The sequence below is a fragment of the Ochotona princeps genome, chromosome 2 (assembly GCF_030435755.1).
Source record: "Ochotona princeps isolate mOchPri1 chromosome 2, mOchPri1.hap1, whole genome shotgun sequence".
Classification (NCBI taxonomy): Eukaryota; Metazoa; Chordata; class Mammalia; order Lagomorpha; family Ochotonidae; genus Ochotona; species Ochotona princeps.
This window is the reverse complement of record NC_080833.1, coordinates 20,908,208-20,926,626: the sequence shown is the minus strand read 5'-3', so window position 1 is coordinate 20,926,626 and position 18,419 is coordinate 20,908,208. Positions and strand designations below refer to the sequence as shown.

At 54.6% G+C, this 18,419-nt stretch overlaps 1 protein-coding gene across 1 annotated transcript in view; it reads right to left on the bottom strand.

Moving 5' to 3' along the window:
- Nucleotides 1-16,897, bottom strand: part of OPRD1 (opioid receptor delta 1) — a 30,007-nt gene extending 13,110 nt beyond the window's left edge. The window contains exon 1 of the mRNA XM_004591661.2: nucleotides 16,450-16,897. Coding sequence (XP_004591718.2) covers nucleotides 16,450-16,676 — 227 coding nt within the window. The 5' untranslated portion in view covers nucleotides 16,677-16,897. The remainder of the gene's footprint in view (nucleotides 1-16,449) is intronic.
- Between the last annotated feature and the right edge of the window lie 1,522 nt (nucleotides 16,898-18,419).

The following is an 18,419-nucleotide window of genomic DNA, read 5'->3' as shown; positions in this document are numbered from 1 at the left end:
CAGAGTGCCTGGGTTCAAGTTCCTATTCCTGTGCTTCCAATTCTGCTTCCTGCTATGCATCATAAGAGACAGCAGGTGATGGCTCAAGTGTTTGGGCCCCTGCCACCCCCGTGGGAGACCCCAACAGCGTTCCTGGCTCTTGGCTTCAGCTTGGCTTAGCTTTGCCTATTATGAGCATCTGGGGAGTGAGCCAGCTAATGGACACTCTTGTCAGTCAACCTTGAAAATAAAGTACTTTTTAAAAAAGAATAAGTTATACACACAGCTAACAAGCACATGAAAAGATGTCCCATCTCACTAACTATTAGGGAAATGCAAATGAAAACCACAGTCAGAGGGGCCAGTGTTGTGGCACAGCCAGTTAGGTTGCTAGTCCAACACAGAACACAGGCGTGAGTCCCAGCAGCTCTGCTTCCGGTCTAGCTCCCTCTAATGCTCCTGGGAAAGCAGCAGGAGGTGGCCCAAGGGCGTAGGCCCGTATCTCCCACGTGGAGACTTGGGTGGAATGGTAAGCTTCATCCTAACTAACTCAGTTTGTTGCAGCCATTTGGGAAGTGAACCAGTAGATGGACAATCTCTGTCTCCATCCACCCCTTCTCTCTGTAGTTCTTCCAAATTAATAAAATATTTAAAACAAAAACAAGACATCACTTGGGATTCCTGCACCCCATGTAGAAGTGCCTGGGTTTGATCCCAGCTCTGCTCTGGTCCAGTTTCCTGCGAGCATTCACCCTGCGAGGCAGCAGGTGATGGCCCAAGCACTGGAGTCCCTGGGAGACTCTGTCTGAGTGTCTGGTGCCTGGCTTCTGCCTGGCCCAGCCCTGGCTTCTGCAGGAACTGAGGCTTGAACCAGTATGTAGAAGATCTCTGCTTGTTTCTCTGTCTGCCTTCAGATACAGATGTTTTTTCTAAACTGTTATTTTAAAAAATTATTTTGCTTATTTGAAAGCCAGAGTTAGAGAAAGAAGGACTGACATGGGGAGAGATCTTCCATCTGCTCATTCACATCCCAAGGGCTGGGCTGGGCCGAAGCTGGGAGCCCAGAACTGCAGCCAGGTCTCCTCTGTGGGTGCAGGGGCCCAAGTTCTTGGGCCATCTTGTGCTACTTTCCCAGACGCATTAGCAGGAAGCTGGATCAGAAGTGGAGCAGCCTGAACCTGAACCTGTGCCCATATGGGATAGTAGCTCGACCTGCTTAACCTGCTGTGCCACACCAAGGGCGCCAGTGTGGTATCTTCATTGTTGTGCGTATTTTACCTACAGGTGATAGATGAGGATCAAATTGCCGGGAGGAAGACACGGAAAGAACAGCAAAGTCAGAAAACAAAGAGAAAATGTTGGTTTGGAGAATCTATAGAATTCAGCAAAAACAAGCCTTTCAAGAAGCAATACTGCCTTCAATCCCACCCCCATCTCCACCCCCTGTGGCAGTCAGGGCTGCCGCCTGTGGCTTTCTGGGGACCTGAGAAGTGACCCAGAGCTGTCCCTGTGTTCATTTCCTAAGCTCCAGAGGATCCTTTAAACCACTCAGCTCTTGGCTTCCCAGTACACATGACCTTGAGCAAGTCACTCAGCCCTCTGGGCTCGTTTCCTGGGTGACTTCTGCATAAGGATGCTTCCGGAGCCTCCATATGTGAGCCCTGACTGGTGGGCTGGCCTGTCAACAGGAGGCTGGCAGACCTTGGGAAGCTTTTCTGCTTCTTTTTCTGCCTCTTGCTCGGCAGGTTGGATCATCATCCATTGGACCCGAGCCAGGGGGTGGGGATGGGAAAGACTCCGGTGACGCCAGCATTGATTCTGAGAGGCCCTGGGGACACCCTGGCCTTGTGCCCTGTGGCAGAGTCCCCTGCAGTGCATCTGGCACCGCGTGGCTGCTGGGAAGCCCGGTCCTGGCCACTGCTCCTGGTTCTCTGCAAGGCTTCCTTCGCAAAGCCAAGGCAGCCGGTGGCTGGGCCTGTTGGTTTAGACCCTGAGTCACGATCCTCTTTGTGGGACCAGCCCTGCTATAGGAGGCCCATCACTGCTTATTTCCCTTTCGTTTGCTGGAGCCTGTGATCGAAGGGCCTGTCATGACAGGGCCCTCACACACCTGGCCCTGAGCCCCTCACATACCTGGCCCTGAGCCCCTCCAGTGCCGGGCTTTTCCTTGAATGACCGACTGGTCAGCTCCTACTGAGAAATCTTTTTCCCAGGCAAAGCTGGAGCATTTGGTCATTACGGCCCTGGATGTCTTCAGGCCCAAGGGTCAGACAAAGGTGAACATCTTCCCTCTTGGGCACCAGCATCCGTGGGGCCTTATTTTCTTGAAACAGCATTTCCAGTTGTTCTTTTATTTCATGAGCCAGACACTGCACCCCAGCAATGACCTGTGATTTAACATCACTCTGCCCGTGGCCTGGGCTGTTTGCTGCATCCTTCCAGTGAGGCTGGGTGGAGCCATGTGCACAACACATGCAGCCAGGAAGTGCACATAGTAGGGCCCAACCCCAGCTGGATCTCTGGGTCTGGGCTTGGCTATCTGTCTTCCCCACACTCTTTGCCACCTGCACTTGATTTCAACTCAGTGAGGAGTGATGGGACATGGCGAAGGGTCCTGGCCAGAACCCAACTGGTGCACCAGGAGCCTACTGCACAGTATTCAACTGTTTTTTGCACATCCTAGAACCCACTGGAGTCTCAGGGAAAGCAGTTTTAAAACTTCATACCAAGAGCAGCGTTGTGGTGTACTGGGGAACACCGCCACCTGTGTGGCCAACATCCCATGGGATACCAATCAAGTCCCAGCTGCTCCACTTCCTATCCAGCTCCCTGCTAATGTGCCTGGGAAAGCAGAGGAGGATGGCCCAAGTGCTTGGGCCTCTGTATCTATGTGGGAGACTCAGATAAAGCTCCTGGCTCCTGGTTTCAGCCTGGCTCAGCCCAGGCCATTGCAGCCACTTGGGAAATGAGCCAGTAGAGGGAAAAATTCTTTCTCACTCTCTCTCGGTGTCTCTCCCTCTTTCTCAGTAACTCTGACTTCCAAATAAATAAATCTTTCAAAACCAAGCCAAACCCATCTTCAGTGCAAAGTGGCAGACAGAAGGACAGTGTGCCATGTGACACAGAGGAGAGGTCAGTTCAGGGTGCAACACTCCCTCTGGTGACCAGTGGGTGGCAGCCGTGTAAAGGGACAGCAGTGCAGCCGGGTCTGCAGATATGACTCATGTCTTCCTGACTCCTGGGCTGTGCTTGGCTTTTTTTTTTTTTTAAGACTTATTTATTTTGGGCCCAGTACGGTAGCCTAGCAGCCAAAGACCTCGCCTTGAAGACACCAGGATCCCATGTGGGTGCTGGTTCTAATCCCGGCAGCCCCGCTTCCATGCCAGCTTCCTACTTGTGGCCTGGGAAAGCAGTCAAGGACAGCCCAAAGCCTTGGGACCCTGCACCTGCATAAGAGACCCAGAAGAGCTCCTGACTTAGGATGGGCTCAGCTTTGGCCATTGCGCTCACTTGGGGAGTGAATCATTGGATGTAAGATCTTCCTCTCTGTCTCTCCTCCTCTCTGTATATCCGACTTTGCAGTAGGCTTTCGAGCCATTCTCGACTGCTCTCCCAGGGAACAAGCAGGGAGCTGGATGGGAAGTGGGGCCACCAGCATTAGAACTGGTGCCTATATGGGATGCCGGCACGTGCAAGGTGAGGACTTTAGCTGCTAAACTACCGCGCCAGGTCCAGTGCTTGGCTTTTTTATAGCTGATAAGTACCCACTGGACACTATTATGACATGAACAAGCTCAGGTTTCCCAACTCATGCAGACGTGTAAGCCCGAAAGTCTCAGGTTAACAGTTATAGGATTCCTGGTGATGGTTATTGGATTCGTGTAGGAAGAGGCCACTGTGACATGCAAAGGTGGGGTCTGTGGAGAGGGACCAGATTGACAGGGCTGCCATGTGCGGCTCAGGATGGCTGACCAGAAGCACAGGTGTGGGAGACAGTGGACTCTGGCTTTCAGCTTTCTGTCTCGCCATCAGATCATCACCCTGAACATGCTCCATCATCCAGTGCCTTCACCAGACCCCAGACCAATGGAGCTACTCAGCTTTGCCCTGTGACCTCCCAAAACCTTGAGCCAGACTAGGCCTTCTTCCTTCCTGACTCACTCTTGTCAGGTGTGCCAGTTGTAGTCTCAAGTGGATGACTAATACAGCCACTTACCATGCGGCAGATGCTGGAACAGGCATCTCCTATCACGCACCCCTCTCAGGGAGGTGGTATCTATTACCCACAATTTGCAGACAATAAACTTCTATTCTCTCTGATAGAAGCATTCACTCGGGGCTGCAGAGCAGGGAAGAGCCCCAGTGGCTCTCCTTGAACCTCAGGGCCTTCCTTCTGGGTGTTTGCTTCTGTCCTGTGGCCTCTGTGTGCCCTTCACATACCCTCCTTGACAATAAGCTCCTCCAGGACCAGACAGTGTCACCTTGGTCATCACCAGGAGCACAGAACCCACAGCAGTACTTGACACAGAGCAGATGCTCAGAACACATATGGCTGAATCCATGTTACCATTTATGTCCTTCTGTTGTACCCGCTGGTTCACATGAGAGCCAGATCTGGAGTGGACCAGGCTGGGCTAGGATGTAGTCCATTAGCGAGTGCCAGGATGGATGCAGGCTGGTTAGGCTAAGCCACAGTACTCACCAGTAAGTGCCAGGACTGGAGCAGGCCATGACAGGCTGAGTCACAACACCCACTGGCACACACAATGTCCAGGGCTGGGAGCCTGTATGGTAGGGGAGCTGGAGGACTCTCCTCTAGGCTTCAGCTTCCATTGATGAGCCCAAGATCTGGGGTTGGGAGGAAGACCAGCTCAGCCTGGCTGCAGCATGCACATGGTCTTGATTGGGTGTGGGCCAGGCTGAGCCAGTTTACAGTACACGCTGGTATGAGTGAGAGCCAAGATGGGGTGTAGACTGGGCAGGGTTGGGCTGTAACAGCTGCCAGTTCACAGAAGGGCCAAGGCCGGGGCTGGGCTAAGCTGGGCTAGGCTGCTTCACTCACTGGTGAGAGCTGGAATTGTGCGGCCGGAAATGCCAGACTGGGCAATAACACCTCCTGGCATGTGCAAGACCCAGGGCTGGAAACAGACCTGAAAGGGGAGCTTCAGGGACCCCCTTGCTAGACTGCTGCTTCCACTGCTGAGCATGAGAGCTGGGACTGGGGGTGAGCTGATCCAGGCAGGGCTGTAGCACCCATTGACTAACAAATGGGTTAGGTCTGGGGGCAGGCCAAGATGGGCTAACCTGCCACAACCACTGGCACGTGGGAAAGTCAGAATAGGTACAGGCCACAGCATCTGCTGGCAAGTTCTGGGATTGGGTACAAGTTATGTTAGCCTGTACCACAGAACCTAGCCTAGTAAGGGGGTCCCTGAAGCTCCCCTTTCAGTGGCAAACTGGAGGCCCCAGAGTTTGAACCAGAGCGAGAGCCCCCACTTCCCAGGTGAACTGGCCAATGCCCTGGGGCCCTGCACCCCACCACCTGGCCCTGCTCTGGTTGAAGGACGGCTGGACTGGTTGAAGGCCATCAGAACACAGGTTCCAAAAGCAGGGTGTCCCAAGTGTGGCATGTCACTGCTGGGTCTCTGCAACAGGCTATGCCCTTCCCACAAACACCTGCTGGCCTGCTGCCCATGCGAGGGACCCCTGGCGGGGACGTTGGCTCTACACAGGGACACTTCCTCCTCCTTACACTGCTGCAGCAGCGTGGGGGAGCATTGCTGAGGCATCAGGTGTCTCAGGTCAACCAGGACCCTCAGGACACTGTGGGAACACACAGGATTTTCTCTCTTGGAGTGGGGACAGAGCAGGTGGATGAGAGAAGGCCCCTGGCCGGGGTGGGGGGAGTCTATTTGGGTGAACAGGAAGTGGAGCAGACAGCAGCCTGAGTTTTTGGCATTTCTCAATTTTGTCTTGCCTCGAGGCTATTAGTTGTGTTATAAAGCCTGACAAATCCACAGAGGCAGTGTCACTAATAAAGTGCCAATCAGATATAAAGAAATATCCAGTGATGCCTCCTTAGAGCCGGAAAAAAAGTAATTAAAAACAAACAAAAATTTTTAGAGACGGCAAACTGAGAAACAAGCCAAGTTACACAGTTAGGAGACACTGGTCCGTGATGCTCCAGCTTCCTGCATCCTCTGTTTCAAGGTGCCAGGCACCAGTTACACCATTGCATGCAATGCTGCTGAAAAAAAAAAAAAAAAAAAGATTTACTGATTTATTTGAAAGGCAAAGCTACTGAGACACAGAGAAAACAAGATCTTCATCCAATGACCATAACGGCCAGAGCTAGGTTCGTTTGAAGCCAGAACCCATAGGTCTCCCACGGGGGTGCCCAAGCGCATGGGCCATCCGCCACTTTTCCAGGCCATTAACAGGAAGCTGGATATGAAGTGGAGCATATGGAATTCTGGTGTCGCAGGTGGTGGCTTAATCCGATAAGCCACATGTCTGCCCCCGCACTGCATTGAATCTTGACAACTGACTGTGGTCAGCGTTGCCACAACACTTCGGAGAGGAGAGGATCAAGGCTCAGAGAGATGGAGGAAGGTCCCCTAGGTCACACAGCCCACAGGTTTTAGTTCCCAGACTCATGTTGTGTCTGGGCCCGTGATGGTTCATGGAAAATGGAAGTTAGGTCCAGGAGCTGGCCCTCAGGAATCAGGGATGGCCTCATCCGCTCAGCTGGGAAACCTTCAGAACCAAAGGGAGGTTTCCCAGAGTAAGAAGCAACTCCGCTGTGGACTGCAGCTTCACACTCTTGCCTGAGGCTTTTCATCCTGCCTGCCTGCCCATCCTACCAACCTCAGACTCGTGTTGGCTGGACCCTGCAGTGGCATAGACCAATTCCTTGAAATGCCAGGGGACACCAAAGCACTCACGGATGGGGCCCAGGTTGTGTGTCACAGCAAGTTAGCCAGCTGCTTGTGATGCCAGCATTCCATGACAAAGTGCTGGTTGGAGTCCTAGCTTCCCATCAAAGCTCCTTGCTCCCGCGCCGGGGAAAGCAGCCGCAGACAGCCCAAGTAGTCAGGCTCCAGCCAGCCATGTGGGAGGCCTGGATGGAACTCCTGGCTTCAGCCTGGCCATTGCAGCCATTTAGAAAATGAACCAGCTAATGGAAGCTGCTCAGTCTGTTTCCTCCCCACCCTTTCTGTAACTCTAGCTTTCAAATAAATAATTCTTTTTCAAGGCAGTGACAATCAGCAGGCTGGGTTGTTGCATGGGTTGACGGTGGTGAGGGAAATGGAGAGAGGGCAGCCTGACACGTCCTAACCAGGTGTCCTTGGGCAAAAGTCTTCAACGCTGAATTTTGGCAGTTTCACCTGCAGCCCAGCACCCTGGGAGGATGAGCTTGTGTAACCCAGGGAAACACTCTGCATGAGTCCAGCAGGGGCATCTGGCCTCTGTCCCTTGCTCAGTCCCTATCCCTGGGGTCCCCAAGGCCAGGCACTCAGCCAGAAGGCATCATTACCACCAGCAGCTTCCTGCTATGGGTCACACAGACATCTCCTCCTCGCTTGTGCTTTGCCCTGGCTGTACCCTCTGTCTCAAAGGCGCTTCACCCTGCCCAAGCAGCCTACCTCCTGCCCTTCTTTCCCCAACCCAGCTAAGTACAGCCACTGCCCGCCCCCCCAGGCTGCTTTGCCTACAGCCATGTGGGAATTGCTGCTATACCTGTGCCTGGTGTTTGCCACTCTTCCACTCGGTACCACAGCCCAGCAGGATGGCACGTGAGCCAAAGGGGCCAAAAAAGCTACAGAGCAAGAGACGTTGAGAAGAAAAAAAAATCAGCCTACTCAAGCCTTGTAGTAATCCTGAAACGAAGTTGGGGGTGGGGCAGGGGTGGAGAGGGGGAGAAACAGCTGTGCCTGAGGCAACCTAGAGAGGCTGAGCAATGTGTGTGGACCACCCTCTTGGGGTGAGAAACAGAGGAAAAGCCTATCCCACTCACTGCAGATCCTTTATCTGTCTGCTTCTCAGGAGAGCAGCTGATGTTGTGGCACAACAAGTTAAGCCCCTGCATGCAGCCCCAGCATCCTTATATGGGTGCTGATTTGTGTCCTGGCTGCTCCACGTCCCATCCAGCTCCAGGCTTATGACCTTGGAAAGCAAAGGGGGATGGTTCAAGGTCTTAGGACCCTGCACCCATGTGAGAGACCCAGAAGAAGCTCCTGGCTTTGGCCTGACCCAGCCCTAGCCCACTGCAATTATTTGGGGAGTGAAACAGCGGATGGGAAATCTCACACTCTCTGTATTTCTCCCTCACTCTCTCTGTAACTCTTTCAAATAAAAAACATAAATTTTTTTTAAAGATTTTTTTTTGGGGGGTTGGGGAAGGTATATCAGATTTATGGAGAAAAGGAGAGACAGAAAGATCCTCTGTCCGCTGGTTCACTCCACAGTGGCCACAATGGCCGGAGCTGAGCTGATCTGAAGCCAAGAGGGACTTTAAACATTCACAGAAAATGTAAATCATGAAGTTATTATGTACAAATTTCAAAATCTTGTGCACCAACACACATTTTTAGTCTCATTTCCCACGAGCCTTCCAAAGGCCCCGCACACGTCTCTCCACAGGCAGACCACTCGGCACACAGTCTGTGATCAGGAGAGAGAACTGTCACCCACCATGGAGACTTCTGGGCCTGGAAGACATGGTCATCTCTGCAGGACAGGGACATTTGGTCCCACATTGCAGTGCGGCATTCAATGGCAGCCTTCGTGGACTCACGGGACTTGCAAGCTGGAGTTCCTTCCACTTCCCAAGAGAGACCAGGGAAGTTTCAGAAGGCAGGACTCTTCCCGTACAGCTCCTCCACACCCCACACCCCACACCCTTCCTGGCCAGAGACAAAGCGGCTGATTCGTGCAGCTGCTCCGGGAGCCATCAATCAAGAGAACACAGCCCAGGCGACCCAACCCAGCCCACAGCCTGGGCGACGACAAATTGCTAATTTAAGCCAGGCCCTCTGTTCCACCCCACAATGATCCCTCTTCCTGTGCGTGTTGTGATGTCCGGGCAGGCAATTTGATTTTGAAGTCCCAGGATTCTGGGTTAATGAAGTCAGGCCTGGGCCTGGCACAGCCCCTGGCTCTCAGCGTCCAGGCATCTGCTGGGGAGGGGTGGCATCAGCCCAGATGGCAGCCGCTGAGAACTGCTCTCCTTTGAACATAGGGGCCTGGCATCGCGCTTGTCCTATCTGGCCTCCACCTGACTCTCGGGTGCCAACCCTCCAGCCCTTGGTTTTCTAGCACCAGTTTGTCTTCCTTCAGTGGCCTGGCATCCTGTGTCTTCCTGAAAAGTGACTGTGGGAAAATTCCTTATAGAAAGAATTCAACGGGCAGAAGGGCTGTGCTGTGGCATAGCAAGTTAAACCTCCACCTGCCGTGCCAGCATCCCATACGGGTACTGGTTCGAGTCCTGGCCGCTCAGTTTCTGATCCAACTACCTCCTAATGTACCTGGGAAAGATGGCCCAAGTCTTTAGGTTCCTGCATCCATGTGGGAGACCCAGAGAAGCTGGTGGCTTTGGACCCACCCAACTCTGTGACTATAGCAACCATTTGGGGAATGAAACAGCAGATGGAAAAATTCTATCTTTCCTTCTCTCACTATAAATCTGCCTTTCCAAGAAAAATATATGAATTAACAAAGAAAAAAAAAAAAGAAAGAATACAAGGGGCTGGTGTTATGGTACAGTGGGTTCAGCCACTGCGTATGACACCGGCATCTCATGTCGAAGTGCTATTTTACATCCCGGCTGCTCCATTTCCGAACCAGCTCCCTGCTAATGCACCTGGGAATGCGGCGAGCAGAAGACGGTTCAAGCCTTTGAGTCCCTGCCACGCCTCTAGGAAACCTGAGTGGAGTTCCAGTCTCCTGCCTTAGCCCCGGCTGTTGTGGCCTCTTGAGGGCATGACCCAGCAAACGGAAGAGCTTTTCTGTCTCTTCTCTATGACTCTGCCTTTCAAATAAATAAATCTCTTTCTCAGAGAAACGAACATCTGACAGCTTGAGAGCATGCTCACGACAAAATGCTTCTTATAAAATGTTATTTATACTGTGGCTCATGATTTCAACTCACGATCCTGATTTTATTAAAACAAACATATGCTTTTAGAGGGAGGACAAGAGGCAGACCAAGCACTGGACAGGAAGGGCACCAAAATGACTAAATCTCTCTGGGTAACATCAGTCTTCGCTTATGCTGCTCCTGTTCTCTGAGAGAACTCTTTTGTCAGCTTTATTATAGAGGAAATTGTGTAAGCCCGGGCTGCCAAAGCTCACCTCCAGCATTCACCCAGGAAGCTGAGTCCCTCCAGGGACTGACCCCTGTTGACTGAATGAATGAGAACTTCTGCTTCACCTTCTAAACAGTCATGACGGGGAGCAGGGACTGCGGCCTGCCAGACACCTACGTGCCTGCAGGCCGAGGCCCTCCACAACGCTGCGTCAACTCCTTGGGATCCCCCATCCCAGGCTCGCAGGCTCCTCCTGTTTTACAAGATCAAGGTTCAGAGAGGTTGTGCATGCACTGGTCCTGCTCACTCAGAGGCAGTGACAGCTGGGCTGTGTCTACCCGGCCAGCTCCCACTCCAGCCCCACAGGTCTCCCAGCAGCAGAGGCACACTGGATGTGCTTTGCTTTGGGAGTCAAGAAGACCAGGCATTGTGTCTGGACTACTGAAGGCACTTGCTCCTGCTGAGCCTCACACGCTCACCTTAGTAAATAAAGCCCTGGTCCCCTCCCCACTGCAGGGCCCACTAATGGCTCAGAAAGAGGTTCCTCAGAGTCCTTAAGACTCCTCTGTGAGTCACACATGAACCCCCCAGGAGACAAGCCTGGGGCTTGGAAGTGGCGGGCTATGCAGGCAAGGCTGGGAGGGTGGCAGGAGCCTGGCTGGGGCTGTACTTAAGTTCCATGTTCGGCTTGCTGGCAGCCATTAGGCCCAGCCTGTCACCTTCAGCTTCACTCCTGTTACATCCCATTTCAGAAGCAAGACCACCACTAGGCCTGGCGCAATGGCTCTGTGGCTAAATCCTCGCCTTGCATGTAACTGGGATCGCACATGGGTGCTGGTTCATATCCCTCTGCTCCACTTCCCATCCAGCTCCCTGCTTGTAGAGGATGACCCAAAGCCTTGAGATCCTGCACCTGCGTAGGACACCTGGAAGAAGTCCCTGGCCCCTGGCTTCATGAGCAACTCAGCTCCAACCATTGTAGCCATTTGGAGAGTGAACCAGAGGCCGTAAGATCTTTCTGTCTCTCCTCTGTGTAAATATGCCTTCCCAATAAAAATAAATAAATCTTTAAAAAAAAAAAACGCAGCAGGACCACCAAGGCCAAGATGTCCATGACCCCTCCAGCACCCTTTGGCTGTCTTTTCGCTTCCCTGAGCCTCAGCGAACCCCTCCCCTCTGTCTGCCTCACCCACACTCACACCAGGTCTGTCCTGTACAAATTGTTCCTGTGACCTGTCACCTAGAGCTCTCCTGTGGGTCCAGGGACTTGTCCAGCCTCAGCTCCTGCGCCTGGCCTGACAGCCAGAGCCTGAGCAACCTCACATAGCCATGCCCGCCTGTCTCCAGCCTTTGTCTGGCTTCCTCCAAGGATGACTCCCTGCAGTTACCTGAGACTGGTCAATGAACTCCCTCGGGCACCTACACCTCCCCAAGAAGCCTGAAAAGCAGGGATACTGCAGACAGACTTATCAGTGCTTCCAGCCACAATGAGGACCCGCCCTCCCTGCCCTTATCCCTACAACTTCTCCATCCAACAGCTACCCTGGTCCCTCCTGGTCCTTTCAGCTCAGGCAGACTGAAGCTCCCTCCCCTCCATGCAGAATATTTAAACCATCACTCCTGCCAGTGTCTTCAGCCTGAAATGTCCCACCCCCTTCTCTCCACGGAGCCAATGGCTGCTCCCTTTCCCAAGTCTGCACAAGCATGGCCTCCTCTGAACCACCATGGCCCCAGGAAGCTACCCTTGTTCCTGGAGCTGCAACAGACCAGGGGCCCCCAGGCCTGGCTGTGTCAGATGCCAAAGGATGTGCAGAGCTTTCCTCTGAGAGCCTGGGCCGTGGGATCCAAGGCTGGGCAGACTGGCAGGGACGAATGTCAGCAAATCCTTGCTGGGTAAGAAAATCTACAATGCACGACGGGCATGGGACAGATCCCGAGGTGGCAAACACAGACAACCAGAGACTGGCAGCCACCTGGTTCATCACAGCACCTGACACACGAGGCCCTGTCATGGCACAGACACACATGATCTCATCCACTGTTCGCAGTAACCTATCAGGATCAGTCCACGCTTTCAGACAAGGTAATGAGGCTCGAAGAAGGAAAGCTGGCTAGGAAATGGTTGAGCTGGACCTGACAAGGAGTCCCAGTTGACCGCTAGCTGCCACCTTTGCCATGGTACCATGTCACCACACTGGAATTTCTCCTGGCCACGAGGCTATGGGCCCAGACCTCAACCTAGGTAAAAAAAAAAAAAGGTTGGGGGATGGACGGAGACAAGCAGGCAAGGAGTACATGCTGGGCCTCATCCCAAACAAGATGGTGGCAGGTCAGGGTTTGGCTCCTTGGCTAAGCTACCACTTGGCATAGCATCACCCCATCTCGGAGTGTCTGGCCTCCTCTGCTTCTGGCCCAGTGGTTTTCTAATGCTCACTCTGGGAAGAAACAGTTAATGCTGGCTAATGTATTTGGATTCCTGCCACCTACAGGGGAGACCCAGACAGGGCCTCAGGTTCCTGGCTTGGACCTGATTGTTGTGGGCATTTGGGGAGTGAACCAATGGATGGACGATCTCTCTGCTTCTCCATCTTTCTCTGCTTCTCCATCTTTCACGATAAGTGAAAAATCCACTTTAATTAAAAAAGAAAAGCAGGGACATAGTGTTCCCAGACACTTAGGGATGTTCCCCACACCTGGGCAGTAGGCAGAGGGACAACCAGACCCTCCGTTCACCTGCTGGGAGCCCATCCCAGCCCCAGCTGCCTGGCCCCATCCTCCCAGCCTGCTGTGTGTGGAAGACACCCCTGCAGGGAGGGAAAACTTGATGCCTCACCCACTCAAGGCACCTCTCAGCTGGGTGCTGCTCGCCACATCAGAGGGAGGGAACCTCAGGTGCTAAGAGGTAAATGGAAAAACTAAAGATCGCATCCAGCTCTGGGGTCAGGAGAGCAGTCAGAAGAGAGGCGGGCTCAGGTGAAACCAGAACAGCACAGGGAAGCCAGCTGAAGCTGCAGAGAGGCGGGCTTCACACCTGCCAAACCAGGACCAGGGAGGGGCGGGAGCAGACGGCTGCAGGACAGACCAAAGGCTGTTGGAGAAGGGCCATCTCCGTGCACCTGTGTGGCTGCTGGAACACACAAAGCAGGTGTTCTGGACCACATGGAGGGAAGAGAGGATCAACTATAAGAGGAGGGGGTTAGCTAAGCCCTTCACACTCCCCTCTTACCCACAGAGCACTCTGAGACACCAGCTGAAGGCACCGGCTCTGTCCAAGGGGAAGGGGGTGATCCAGTACCTATTCCCAGGCCCAGGACATCCAAGGCCAGCAGCATGTTACCACACTGGCCAAACACACATGCAGAGAGCTGGGGGGTGGGGAGGCTGCGCTTTTCAGGGTACCAGATGCCCCGAGACACCCTGCTCACCTACGCAGCAGCCTCGTTCCCAGGTACCATGGACTGCTAGCTGAGGGTACAACTCCCAGGGGATGCTGGGTTTCCGGACCCCGCAGAGATCAGGGCTTTTCTCCACACTCTACCCAAGGCAGAAGCCCAGCCCCAGGAGCTGCCCCATCCTAGCCTCATCTCAGTGGGGAAGGACAGACACATGCCAGCCTCCATGACTCCCTGACCTCACCAGGCCAACGGCTACAAATACAAGGGCTGAATAGTAGGACAGTCAGTCCTTAGATCTGCATCCTCTCTCACAAGCCCGGGACCAAAAGAGAGAAAGGTTTACGCCTTCATCCATGCAGCGCTCCAGTTGTCCCCTACCCTGGCCAGCGCCACACAACATCCTGAACTTGGAGCCCGCAGTGCAGGGTTCTAGGCCTGGGTCTAACACTGCTGCGGTTCCTTAGCAGAACAAGTTACCGTGCCTCTCTCTAAGCTGCAGACACCTCACTCGGTCTATAAACCAAGGAGGGTTGATGGGGACAATTCCAACGCCCAGCCCACAGGGCTGTAGAGGTGAGGTGCAAATCATTCAGACGGAGGCACAGCCATCAGCAGATGGCAGGCCGGGGGCCTCTGGAGGTCAGCAATGCTGTCTGCCTGCATCCGACAATGAGATTCCTGGAAGGGCAGCTGGGAACGCACTGAGCAGTCTGAGCCCAGCGCCTCCCCAGGGTGGATGGGAGGAAGTGGAGAGGAGGGGCCTTGTGCAGTGTGAGTGAGAAGACTCTGCCCAGCAGCCCAGCAGCCCAGCAGCCAGAAGGTTCTGGACAGTGGGAAAACATGAAGCTCAGCATTTCCCAGGCTCGTGCACCTGGAGCTCCCCTGGGGAGACACCGTGTGCCAGCAACCCGGAATTCATGGTAATTCTCAGACTCACAGCCCATCTTAGGCCAAGCACTACCTGTACGCTGCCCCCTCTAGTCAGCACTGGATTGTGCAGGATCAGGAAGACCACTCCTCCTCACTACATGAACAGCTTCCATTTGTGGGGGACCTGGGGTACAAGGCCAGCTGCATCACATGTGTGCTCTGGCTGACACCCCACAACAACCCTGTTGAAGAAGGCTCTAGGACCACTTTCCCACCACTTGCTAGAGAAAGACACTGAGGTTCCAAGATGACAACTGATTTGCCTGAAGCGTGGAGTCAGTCACGGCAGAGCGGGGATGAACATTCAGGCGGCCCTCTTCAAAGCCACATGTGGGGAAGGATCATGGACAAAAATACAAAGCCAAGATCAATGCTGCCTGGACTAGGGGTGGAGGGGGAGGGGGTCTCCTACAGCAGCCGGCGATGAGTCACCGAAAGCACAGGATATTCTTGCACCCTGCACCCTTTCCGGAGAAGCAAGATCCCCTAGAGATCATCAATGCCAAAGCCACCTGACACCCACACATCCCATCCGGGGCTCCAGCCCACCATATTCTAATTCCTGCTGGTCAATAGAGATTGGTTCTCTATTGTTCACATGGGGAAACCGAGGCAGAGGGGAAGGTAGGGGGCCAGGGAATGGATCCCAGCAATAGCACCCGCTCTATTGTTCACATGGGGAAACCGAGGCAGAGGGGAAGGTAGGGGGCCAGGGAATGGATCCCAGCAATAGCACCCGGGCTGCAACCACAGCCTCTCCAAATGCTAAATCCAGGTTCTGTCCTCAGCTCTGCCTGCTGATACCACAGCAGCCCAGAGAGGTTCAGGACAAAGTCCTGGGTCAACCAGCACCAAGGACATTTCCAAGTAACAGTAAAGACCAGGGCATCTTCATTGTTTTAAGGATGGAAGCTTCCTTTCTACCCTATTTGCTCAAGCTGTCAGGGCTGTCAGCAGAGCTCGTTGGGGAGTGTTACTGCTGTCTTAAACTAACAGCGCAGCACTGTCCATAGACACCAACCTCACTTCCAGGGGGAGGGGAGCGGGGGAAGTTCAAACCAGCTCTTGCCCAAACACCCAGCGGCTGCCTGTAGCAGGCACACAGACCCCTCTTGCTCCCGGAGGGAAAGAGAACCCCAGAGGGAGTAGCTGGGAAAAGGGTGGAGGCCTCCCAGCACCAGACCCAGAGTTCTAACCTCCTGACCCTGGTCTTTCTACCCACAAGCCCCGGCTATGTTAGCATACACATCTGGCTGCACAAAACACAGAGATCTGATGTCACTCTGGGCACCAATCGTGGGACTTCGAGGGGCAGGGGTTCGGGGTGGGGGGCTGATCAGAAGCAACAGTCACATGGTCACTTTCCCATACAGAATCAAACAGTTCAGGACAAGCACACAGCCACCGTGGGATGTTTAGTACCACCTGGTGAGTGTCCCCACAGCCCGGTGCAGATACTCAACCCTCTCCTATTCCTCCACCTGCATCGTGCTCTCCATCTAAGAACATCTCCGCCCAACACGCACCTGTACTGGCACAATCTCTCCCCCGCACACACCATGCCAGACACACAAAACTGCCGCCAAACTGTCCCACAGCCCTCATGCGGCAACAAGAGAATACCCATAGATGACTACACAGCATTCGGCTAAGCGCGGGCAGGCGGGCGGCGTGCACACATGCGGACAAAGAGACCTGCGGCCCAGCCTCAACCGAAGTGGCCTCCGCGCGGCGCCCCCTGCAGGAGGTGCCGAGGACAGGGGAGTCCAGGGTCCCTGGACTCGGGACCCCAAGTCAGTGGACCCCAGCCCCGCTGCGTCGGCCTGCAGCTGACTTACCTCACTATGCCAAACATGACGAGCACGTTGCCCAGCAGCCCCACGGCGCACACGGCCGAGTAGAGTGCGGTGATGGCGATGGCCAGGGCGAGAGACGAGGCACTCCGTGCGCTCGGCGGCCCCGATGCATTGGCGCCCGCGCTGGGCAAAACGCTAGGGTAGGCGTCCGAGGCGTTGGCGAGGAGTGCCTGCTGCAGCTCGGCGCCAGCCGAAGGGACCGGCTCCATGGCGGCCGGGTGGCGCGCACCGCGTCCCTCTCCACCGTGCGCCCTGGGCGCAGGGATCTGGTCCGGGGATGCGCGAACCGCCGAGGCCGCTGCCCCGACGCCGCTGGCTGCAATGCCCCGATCGCTCTGCTTCTTCTGCGCCTCCTCCACCTGTCTTACTGCCCGCACCGGCCCTGCTCCCGGCGTCCGCCTGCTCTCCTCGCCGGGAGCGCTGTGAGCCGGGAGCGCTGTGAGCCGGGAGCCGCTGCGGGTTCCTCGGACGCGCCCGCCGTTTGCACCACGTGGCCCAGAGGCAGCCGCCAGTCTGCGCCCCGCGACCGTGGGCGGGCGCTGCAACACTGGCTGGGAGAGGGGCTGCAGAGGTCTTCCTCCCCCGCTCCAGTTATGCTCCACTGGGGTGTGTACACCCTGAACCACCACCTCCTTCCCAACCCTAGGACAAGGAATCAGAAGGACCTGGATATGAATCCCGCCTCCCGCTTCTGCGCTACCTGATGGGTACAGTGACCTTGAGTAAGTCCCTTAACCTCTGAATATCATGGTCCATGTCTATGAAGCATGAGAAATTGTGCATTCCCCTTATGGAGTTGCGGGACAGACCAAGAGGAGGGGGGAAAGGGAGCGAAGCTCACGGCCAGACACAGCAGGGACTCTATGAGTGACCTTGATTCTCCAGGATATTCTCGAAGGGCGCCTAACAACAGAGCCGGGTGCTGTTGGGCACCTGCTGGGCCCGCACAGCCTCTGCTTCCCGGAGCTCATAGCCCAATGGGTGTAGAGACAGCAGCCCTAACACCACACACTCAAAGACCCTGATACCTGCCCGGAGGAGTGGCAGTTGAGGTAAGGGGCCCGGGTAAGAACTAACGTAGGGAACAGCATGGCAGAATGGAGAATGGGTGAGGTTGTGGGTGGTGGGTGATGGGCAGGGTCTTGAAGACCATTTGCAGGCTGCGCCAGGCCACTGTGGAAGCAGATGGTAGAGAGGTACCTGGTTAACTTGCCTTGCTGCACTCCTTCCCCAACCTGTGCCTTCCGGATCCATGCCACTGGATGCTGTTCTAGAACATTCTCTCTGCCAAACTTTAGTCGGCTCCAGGCACTGGGATGAGCACTTCATTCCTGCACCCATGCTTTGCAGCAGATCCCCATCTCTGGGCTCTGAGGTGGCTGGGTAAGGTCCTCTCACTGACATCACCCTCTGGCTTGAGTCAGCCACCTGTGGGGAAGCATTTGCTCTTTCCTGGGTAGTACAAGGGGGAATTTCCACGCCCCTTCCATCTCTCCCTCTACTGCTATCCAAGCTTTCTGCCCACCAGAGTAAACACTACCACCCCCCCCCCCACCCCACTGCAAGGCTTCCTCATCCAACACCCGAGGGCTCAGGAGATGCAAGCTTTTGTTGTGGCCACCTATGCTATGAAACTTGTCCCTGCGGCAAAAGGTCTGGTCCTAAGACCAGAACTTCTCCAGTGCCAGGGGAGAGAAGCTGGGACAGGAAGGAGAAGAACTACGGAACCTCCAACAAACCAAGTTTTCCTTCCTCTGGACATTTGTACCTGCCATGCCTTCCACTAGGAAGACATAGGCTATTTCTTCTTCAAATTTCTACTCAAATATCACTTCCTCCATGAAACTTCTTGTTAAGAAGATATATTTTGGGGCCCAGCGGCATGGCCTAGCGGCTAAAGTCCTCGCCTTGAACGACCCGGGATCCCATATGGGCGCAGGTTCTTATCCCGG